The sequence below is a fragment of the Sinocyclocheilus rhinocerous genome, unplaced genomic scaffold, assembly GCF_001515625.1.
Source record: "Sinocyclocheilus rhinocerous isolate Xijiao unplaced genomic scaffold, SAMN03320098_v1.1 scaffold1300, whole genome shotgun sequence".
In the NCBI taxonomy this organism is placed as follows: Eukaryota; Metazoa; Chordata; class Actinopteri; order Cypriniformes; family Cyprinidae; genus Sinocyclocheilus; species Sinocyclocheilus rhinocerous.
In genome coordinates this window covers 855,487-865,501 of record NW_015666578.1, presented here as the reverse complement: position 1 = coordinate 865,501, position 10,015 = coordinate 855,487, and the positions used below count along the sequence as shown (strand labels likewise).

General features: G+C 41.1%; 1 protein-coding gene across 1 annotated transcript in view; it reads right to left on the bottom strand.

The window, feature by feature from the left end:
- Positions 1–1,200: 1,200 nt before the first annotated feature.
- Positions 1,201–10,015, bottom strand: part of gmeb1 (glucocorticoid modulatory element binding protein 1) — a 16,579-nt gene continuing 7,764 nt past the window's right edge. Inside the window, exons 7-10 of the mRNA XM_016544362.1 lie at positions 6,770–6,901; positions 6,414–6,551; positions 5,873–5,995; positions 1,201–3,030 (exon numbers count right to left, since the gene is read on the bottom strand). Of these exons, the coding sequence (XP_016399848.1) occupies positions 2,216–3,030; positions 5,873–5,995; positions 6,414–6,551; positions 6,770–6,901 (1,208 nt within the window). The 3' untranslated portion in view covers positions 1,201–2,215. The remainder of the gene's footprint in view (positions 3,031–5,872; positions 5,996–6,413; positions 6,552–6,769; positions 6,902–10,015) is intronic.

Here is a 10,015-nt window from a genome sequence, read left to right as displayed (position 1 = left end):
AATAAGGCTCAGCAGAGGCTGTATTTCCTTCGCCAGCGGAGGAAGTTCAACCTGCCACAGGAGCTGCTGAAACAGTTCTACTCAACCGTCATTGAGTCTGTTCTGTGCACTTCAATAACTGTCTGGTTTGGCTCAGCTACAAAATCAGATGTCAGAAGACTACAGAGGACGGTTCTGACTGCTGAAAGGATTATTGGTGCTCATCTGCCCACCCTTCAAGAACTGTATATATCTAGAGTGAGTAAAAGGGCTCAGAAAATCACTCTGGATCCCTCACATCCAAGCCATCTCCTTTTTGAGCTCTTACCGTCTGGCCGGCGCTACAGAGCACCGAACACCAGGACAGCCAGAAAATTACCTATACATTGCCATTAAAGTAAAATTACTGAACCTAAACATAGGAGCCTGATAAAAATGCTAATTTTAGAAGAAAATTTCAGAAGGCGCTTAGAGGCTTTTGCATCTGAACTCTTCATGTATATATATATACATATATACACACACACACACACACGTGTATTTTATTCACATATCTTTATTTCTTATTATCTGTTTGAAGCTTCTGTCACCAGAACAAATTCCTTGTCTGTGCAGATATACTTGGCCATAAAGCTCTTTCTGATTCTGATTTGCTGCTCAAGAAACATTTATTATTATTATCAATGTCGAAAAGCGTTTTTGCTGATTAATATTTTTTGTGGAAACTGATATATTTCAGGATTGTTTGACGAATAGAAAGTTCAAAAGAACATAATTTTTGAACAAATCTTTTATAACATTATAAACGTTTTTACTATCATTATTGATCAATTTATTAAAAAAATAAAAATAAATAAAAAATTACTGGCCTTAATCTTTTAAACTGTAGTGCAGACCCATGAAAAGAGTACTGGCTGGTGTGAATGTATCATCCTCTTGACTTTTGATACACATATATCAATACAATAAACACTAACAAGTCCCCCTTTCTCATCTCATCTCATCTCATCTCATCAAAAACCATAAAAAAATAACACTTATTTTCAGCACTTACTCTCCTCATCTAATCCCATGCAAAGCATGCTGGGAACTAGTAAGTTTCATTTGACACAAATCAATTAAATAAACTTACAAATTACGTTAGGAAAAAAATGTGTAAGACTTGATGCATTAGCTCATTTTAATTCATTCAAACAAGCAGCAAAATAATGTTTTGCATGAACTGCATAAGTTTGAACATTCTGCTAAACATCTCCATTTGTGGTCCACAGCAGGCCTGTGAGTTTAGAATGACATGAGGGTGAGTACATTACAGAATTATAAATGTAGCACGAAGAATTTCTTTAAATGCAATAAATTAACTTGTTTCGCAAAATTAACAACAGTGTATTTCTGCAATTACTTTTCAAAACATAACTCTGAAACTGTAACAGACTTTGAAATGCACAATCCCGCGATCTATCATCATTTACAATATAACTCACGGGGAAAGGAAGATGCATTTTATTTTCAGTGAAGGACACACGGGATCCATTCACAAACATTCGCAACGCATCTTTCATTACGTGTGCTAACGGCATGATTCCCAACTCTGATCATGGGGACCCAAAGCACTATGCTTTTGCCTCTCTTATTTACACACAATTCAGACTATAATATCATTAGCAGAGCTGCATGAAGTGAAGTGCTGCGAGTCCCCAGGACCAGAGTTAAAAACCACTGTGCTTAAATATAACCAACATTAGTGCCATTTATACCCTGATGTCAGAAAGTACATAGAGACCACAGACAGTGTAATTTCTCATTATGGGAGTGTCTTAAATTTCCCTTTAACAGTTAGTCTTCACCTTCAGATCGGAGATTCACAAACTGGATATCTGGCCATGGCTACAACGTGACATTTTGGCACCAAAACAAAAAGAAACTGAAAAATAAGTGCCCGATCTAACTTTCCACACTCAAAAGCGAAAGCAAATACTGAACGTGTTCCAACGAAACATCACAAATTGTTGCTTTTCGCACGTAAAAAAAAAAGGAATACTGAACAAATACAAATACGTGACACGTCAGGCTTGAAGAGCTGAGCTTGGCTGTGCAGGAAGTGAGTAATGAAAGAAAAAACGAGACAGCTGGAAGGGCAAACACACACACTCCACCTGGGGCGACACAATCCCGGTCCCTGTCTGATTTGGTCCGTCAGTCTCTAAAGGGCGGTTTGTGTGAGCGTGTCGGTGTCTCATTTGGCTTTGCCGGCGTCCTGTGTCTCTTCCTCCACCACTACAATGGGCAAATTGTGGAACTGACCATTGGCATCCAGCTGTATCTCCCCCGTCTCCTCCGTTTCGCCTTGCACTAGCTCCTCGCCTCCTTCCACCACGGTCGCGCCGCCCCCCTCTTCGTCGCCCTCGAGCTGCAGCTCCATGACGCTCACGCTGTGGTCGGCGGCGGCCGGGTCTATTTCGATCAGGGTGGTGTTGTCCTGGTTCTCGTCCTCCTGCACGACACTGACGATGCCCTCTTGCATCACTACCGTACCTGCGACCACCTGACCGTCCTGGGCTACACCAGCCGCAGTCGCCTTCTGCGTCAACTGGATGAGCTCGATGGGGCTCATGACCGTCCCGAGCTGTCCGTGGTCCTGCACGGCTGTGGCTCCCAGCAGCGTGAGCCCAGATGTGGGATGGAGGGCGATGGCTTCGGTTTTTCCATCCGAACCTGCGGAGATTCTCGTGAAGAACTGCGAGCCGGCGGGGAGAGCGTGTAGGGTGACCGTATTGGATGGTTGACTGAGGCCGGCCACCGTGAACGACTGGCCGATGGAGGAAAGGGTGATCGGGGAAAGTACGGTGAATTGCTGGGGCTGGAGGGTGAAAGGCTGGGCTATGGATGTGCCGAGCACAGTGGTGGAGGCGGGCCGCTGGAGGCGGGGGCGTTTGGGAGCGCGTTTGGCTGGAGGAGTGGAGGGGAGAACCAGACTGCTGAGGGCCTGTGCTTGAGACAACCAGCTGAACGACTGCTGCCGCTTCTGCTCCTCTACCTGCTGTTCCAATGCTAAACATAAACACAAGAGATGGTGTTGTTTTCAGAGAATTAAAGCAATCTATGACTGGTCACACTTTAGTTTATGGACCAATTCTCACTATTAACTAACTAATAGCTTTGACTTTTGCTTCAAAAAGCTCCTAATTTGCTGCTTTTTAATAGTTAGTAAGATAGTTGTTAAGTTTAGGTATGGGATAGGATTAAGAGATCTAGAATATGGTCATGCAGTAATATGTGCTTTATAAGTACTAATAAACAGCCAATATGGTAGTAATAAGCATTATAATTAATATTGAGAACTGGTCCTTAAAATAAAGTGTTACCCAGTGACTTTACCACGGTAACAAGTGTTCATATAAGCCTGATGCTTATGTCTAAACCCCCTTAATGTCCACATGAAACGGAAATTGCGATTGTCTTTTCATCCCAAATGTGACATATCAGAGTGAAATGACTTCTCGAATGAGAAAAAAAGTAGGGCAGGGCTTGATTTTGGCTATCATATCATTGAATTATTCACTAATTGCTGTGATGTAATGTGAGTGACAGGTTTCTGGAGGGGAGGGATTAATGTTCAGGCCTTGAGCCGGCGCAAACGTCATCAGAGAAGCAGCCCAGGCTCATTGGAATAACATGCCTCTACCTACATTTTTGCAAAACTCCAAAAGACATACCTATGCATTTCAGTTTCCAGCTGAAATAAACACTAATGGCAGTAAAACACCAACAATGTTTGCTTATCTCACAAATTATGATCAAAGAGGCAAATTATTGATTTATTTTCACAATGTTTTCTGCACTATGTTATGACATCAAAACACTTTTACCAAAGTGCATGATTTGTAAATGAGTAAATGTTGACGTTTCAGTGTGTGTTGCTTCAAGACAGCAACCATACACTGGTGGTGTGTTTTACTTTCTTTTTTATATTAATTTATTCTAATCTTAATCATTTTATTATTCCATTTAATCATATAATCATTTATAAAAAAATATTTATATACTCATTTCATTGATTCATTCATTCATTAGTCATTTATATTATATTATTTTATTTTATATAATTTTTCCATTGTTGTTTAGTCTTATGATTGTGTGGTTTCAAGGAATATTTGTGTTCATGAGTAAGAGTTAAAGGGGTCCTATTATGCTTTTTCACTTTTTTAATTTTAGTCAGTGTGTAGTGTGTATGTTTGGGCATAAAAAAGATCTAGAAAGTTACAAATCTCAAAGTCCACTCCAAAGGGAGATATTTCGTTTTTAAAAAATCCCTTTTCAAGAACTACAACGAACGGCTCGTTTGGACTACAGCATTTGTTTTCCGGGCTTTGTGATATCACAAAGCGGCTCATTGGAATATCATTACAAATAATTCCCGCCTACAGAAATTCGAATGGTTGGGGGGTGGGGAGGGGCGAGGTTGTGGTTAGAACGCTTGGTTGAGTGAGTGCATCAGACGAGACGACGAAGAAGAAGTGCTGCTGCAGAGTTAGTGCATCAGAGAAAACCAAGAAGAAGAGCTGCTGTGCTGTAGCGTCAAATTTTCGGCATGTCTAAAACAATTCTTACAAGTATAACACGAAAATGTCTCCGTTCCAAGGTTTTTAACGTCACAGGACGATGTTGTGAAGCAGTAATTTTCCATTGCTACTGTTTCTGGTGTGATAAAACTTGGTTTTGTGCTGGTCAGACGAAGTCTGAGCATTGAAACATATGCAACTAAGATTATTCAATAAACTTTTTTTTATCTTCATCACTTCGTCTCCTGCTTCTGCTCTTTTCTGGCTTTACTCAGTCAACTTCTTGACTGATAGAAGACTGTTAATACAGTAAAATATAGTTTTGGGTACCAGACAAGGATTTGGATATTCAACAACTTTGCTGACTAGTTGTTCTGTTTCCAAACAAAACAGATATTTTCTGACAGGATCTGGCGTATGGATTTAATATATCTGGTGTGGAAGCATGATCTAACACACTAAACTTGATCGGTAGCTCAGCTGGAACAGCATCGCACTTGTTATGTGAAGCGCTCGGGTACCAATCTCGTGAATCACAACAGTCAATAAAAGACTCAAAGACTCGTAGAATCAAGCTAAAATGGCATGGATGCTTTAGCAAACACGTTTTCATCCCATGTTTGCTTTTGTCAACACCACTTGTTAGATTAAGAGTAGGGTTTAGCGTAGGTGGTACACTATAGAGCCTTAATCTTTTACCACCACTCACCAGACTGCCACGATACATACAACTTAAAAGAACAATCGCCACATTCACTTTCACCTGTTTTGTATAAAACTGAACTGGTGCAAAGCACGCATGAAGCAACGTAATATAACTTTGCAGAAATGTCACCAAAGGCATATTTTTTCAATGAGTTTAAGTCGGCATAATGTCTGTTGAGGGACCATCAAAATAAAGTGTTAGCAGATTTTAAGCAGACAGTCCACTAATACGCTACTGACTGCTAGCTGACATGTAGTTGCAAAGTTACTTATAGTGAGTAGAATGTCTAAAGTGGGCTCTCAAAATAAAGTGTTCCTCTGCTATTCCAAATGTGTATATGCAGCTCATCCAATTAGAATGTATAGTAGGAACTACAGTAGAATCTTTCACAAAATGATTTCAATTGTGCCATTAGTTTTAGAAACACTTTTAGAAAACCTGTGAATGTGAATGATGGGAATTTGTGATATAATTTAGGTTCAGAAAAGTGTATTACCATACAAACATGTAACTTGTGTGAGATGACACTTGTGTTTGAGTGAGTGTGTTTTGACTGAGTTTGGAAAACGTTTCAGCGTGCTCAAAAGTTCTGGTCTGAAAACGTCCCTACGGTCTCTTGACTCACTCGTCAGTGTTCTGAGGACCTGCGTCTGCTCCGGGTCCGTCATTTGCCGCCGAACGTTCAGAATTTGTTTGATGGAGTCCAGCAGGTCAAAGACTTGTGCCAGGTTACTCAGAACCGCAATCTCTGCAAGAGAGACCACATGATCGCATCTCACGAACAGTAATTCAGCCACATTCTACTTCCAGCACTACACTTGAATAACAACACAACAACATGGACTGAAATAAACTGACAACTAAATGACATACTAAATGTGTTTTTCATGGATCAACTTGAACAACAGGCTACAAGATGCTCCAAAAAACCAAATGCACCTGGTGAAGCTCATCAAGTCTGAAAATGTATTGAATTGGTTAAATTAATTAATTCAATTAATTCAAAAAGCTTGACAACCCTGGTATAAAGGTCTTAATGATAATAATTAAAGAGCTGCAGAGGTTGATATCTTTTCACTTAAGAGTATTTTTGTCCTGAAGATCTGAGCTGGTTCAGGTGTGTTTGATTAGGGTTGGAGCTAAACTAGCACAGATGACGTACTGACCTGCGTCCTGTAGAGAGCTCTGATCGGTGCGTAGCTGAACTCCTCTCAGCAGACTCAACAGCTCTGAGTGGATATTGGACACCACCTCCCCCATCAGCCCCACCTCAGTGATACCCCTCCAGAAACTCAGCGTCTCATCTGGGGGTCACACACAGTACAGCATTTATGACCTCTGTGGACGCCATCTTCATTAACATATGTCAGTCAGTATGTCACCTTTATTTATATAGCGCTTTATAAAATACTGGTTGTGTCAAAGCAGATTTACAGTGTTATGCAGGAAAATAGTGTGTCAATAAAGCAAACAATTCAATTCTGCCGTGCAGCTCTGACCACGTGACTTTCTGAAGGTTTACCTGAGATCTCAGTTGAGTCTCTTTTCTCTGGGCTTTCTACCGTGGCTGTGCTCCACTCCACCATACCAATCACGTCTTCTTTCTTCTCCTCTACTGTGGCCGTCTGACCTCCATTACCCACAGAAACATGCCCTGCAGGACACACACACACACACACACACACACACACACTATGTATTAGAGTAATTCTATAATTTAGGGTACATTTCATGTACATTGATGATTATTTTTGTCTTAATTTTCTTCAGATATATCATATTTTATCTAGTGAGATACTATAATCTCATACTATAATACTATTATCATACTATACATACTATAATCTCACACATACATTTTGTGAACACTGTTTTTCAGTTTGCTTGAAATTGCCTTTATGTCTATTAAATTGCAGTTTTTGCAATATCTGCTTTTTGAATTGATGGGTCTTGAGTTCAAAAGAATGAATGAAAAATGTTGAAGTCAAAATGATCTATATTACATTTATTTCTACAATCTAAGTACATGGACAAATTGAGTTTAAATGTAATCTTCTTTCAAATAAGAAAATATAAGTGTGTGCCAAAGCATAGTATGTTGAAAAGTGTACGCCAGAAGTTTCCCGGATGGTCTACTATTTCCGATAGATTTCTGAAGTGTGGATCCGTGCTAATATATTGCCCACAACAAATTGCGCTTTGTAGGAGGATTCGGTTCAGAACTACAAACATGAAAATAAAGGTTACAAAAATGGCGGAAGTAGGGAGGTTTAGAAAAAGGGGTTTGAGTTACTAATAATTAACATTTAACTCTAATATATACATAAATATATATATATATATATATATATTTCATCTGCAACAACAATGTGAACTTTTAAAATATCCGTTTGGTCATTAACTGAAAAGACAAGCATACTTTTTGTCTTCACAAAAAAATAGTGTACATATTTTTAGGACGTAGTATAGCTAGGAGAAATGGGACGCAGCTTATGTTACTAACCAAACAACCCCTGCAAACTAAAAAATAGTTTATCATAAAACCCTCTTGAACACATTATGGTAAACGTTCTCTTAAATGAGAATAAATGAATAAATAAGCTTTCCATTGATGTATGGTTTGTTAGGATAGGACAATATTTGGATGAGATGCAACTATTTGAAAATCTGGAATCTGAGGGTGCAAAAAAAAATCAAAATATGGAGAAAATCGCCTTTAAAGTTGTCCAAATGAAGTTCTTAGCAATGCATATTACTAATCAAAAATGAAGTGTTGATATATTTACAGTAGGAAATTTACAAAATATCTTCATGGAACATGATCTTTACTTAATATCCTAATGATTTTTGGCATAAAAGAAAAATCAATCATTTTGACCCATACGATGTATTTTTGGCTATTGCTACAAATATACCCCAGCGACTTAAGACTGCTTTTGTGCTCCAGGGTCACATATTTGATCTCCAGTGACCTATTGTCAAGGAGTATAGTAACTGCTCGTCAGCTATGTTGGATACATTGTAAAGGTTTGCAGTGTTCGTATAATTTTGATTCAAATTATATTAATTATATATTAAATTAATATTAAAATCTGAGGTTAACCTGATCAAGAAAATAACATTTGTTTGATCAAACAAGGCCTGCTATTGAAATGGCGAAAAAATGGCAAAATTCTTAACTATGTTACCTGTTGTAACAAAGTTCGTAGGTCGGGAAGAAGGAGGCAGGAACCGGCGAACACTTAAACAAAACTTTAATCAAATAAACAAACCCAAACCGAAAGTAAAGCGGCAGCCCCTCGCGGACGACTGCCGCACACAAAACACAAAATAAAATCCAGGCCTGGTCCTTCCAGCCCACCGCCTCAAGCGTCCATGGCGACAGACTGCTCCGCCATGCTCGATGGCACCGCGGATTCACCACAGCGGCGAGGGATCTCTGGCAGCGTGTCCCTCCTTCCTCCCGGGTTTCGGCACCAATGTAACAAAGTTCGTAGGTCGGGAAGGAGGAGGCGGGAACCGGCGAACACTTAAACAAAACTTTAATCAAATAAACGGTGAGTGGTGCAGGTGTTGCTCATTATCAATTACTCCACCGGCCTCGCTCCGTTCCCACGGCTCTCGGCCCCGCCCCACTCGTCACACCTGTCAACCCATACAGTTTGTCTGTAACATAGTTGACAAACTCACCAACAGGGAAAACGTACTCGGTTACTAACGAAACCTCGGTTCCCTGAGATACTGAACGAGTACTGCGTCTGCTAAGACGCTTTGGGGAAAACTCCTTTTTCTCCGATGACTGAAGCCTTTTAATAACGCATTGTAACTGCATGGTCATTGGTTCGTGCAGTGAATAAAAAACTAACCAATGGCAGCGGAGCTGCACAAGCCTATGGCGACAAAGCCCGCCAGAATGGGTGGGGTCATCTGGCTATATAATCGGGCATTCCGCCTTAGGATCCTCAGGTTCCGTATCTCAGGGAACCGAGGTTACGTTAGTAACCGAGTATGTTCCCTATCGATACTTCACTCGTACTGCGTCTGCTAAGACGCTTTGGGGAACCAGTACATTCCCGCCATGCTATGCTAGAGGAACGACTAATACTTGAACTTGCCTTAAGCACCCAAGGGGGGCCCAGAGGGACCAAGTATTTTTCAGGGAAGTCAGGGGCACGCCCCGTTCCATCCACTGAGGATCTTTCCAAGGGGCCAGGGCTGTTACACACGGACGCCTCCTTGACACGAAGGCGTCCGAGACCCCAGGCTTGGGACGAAACTCGTGGTTTCAGCCAGTACTGAAGGGGCCGCATGTGGATCAGGCCCAACTGAAGTACCGGAGACACAGAGGCCATGAGGACCAGCATCCTCTGAAACACCTTGAGAAGATGAGTAAATAACATTGTAACAGCTGCTGAATGGCCAGCACACGTTCTGGCGCGGTTATCATCCTCATTTGGGCTGAGTCTAAAGCTGTTCCCAGGAACAATATCCGTTGGCTGGGGAACAGCACACTCTTGGCAAAATTGACCCTGAGTCCCAGGCATTCTATGTGGCTGAGGAGGAGGGATCTGTGAGATAGTAGCTCGTCCTCTGACTGGGCCAGAATGAGCCAGTCGTCGAGGTAATTCAGAATGCGGATTCCCGTCTGTCTCAGTGGGGAAAGAGCCGCATCCATGCACTTTGTAAAAGTGCAAGGAGCTAGGGACAGCCCAAAGGGAAGGACCATGTATTGATAAGTCACTCCCTCAAAGGCGAATCTCAAGAATCG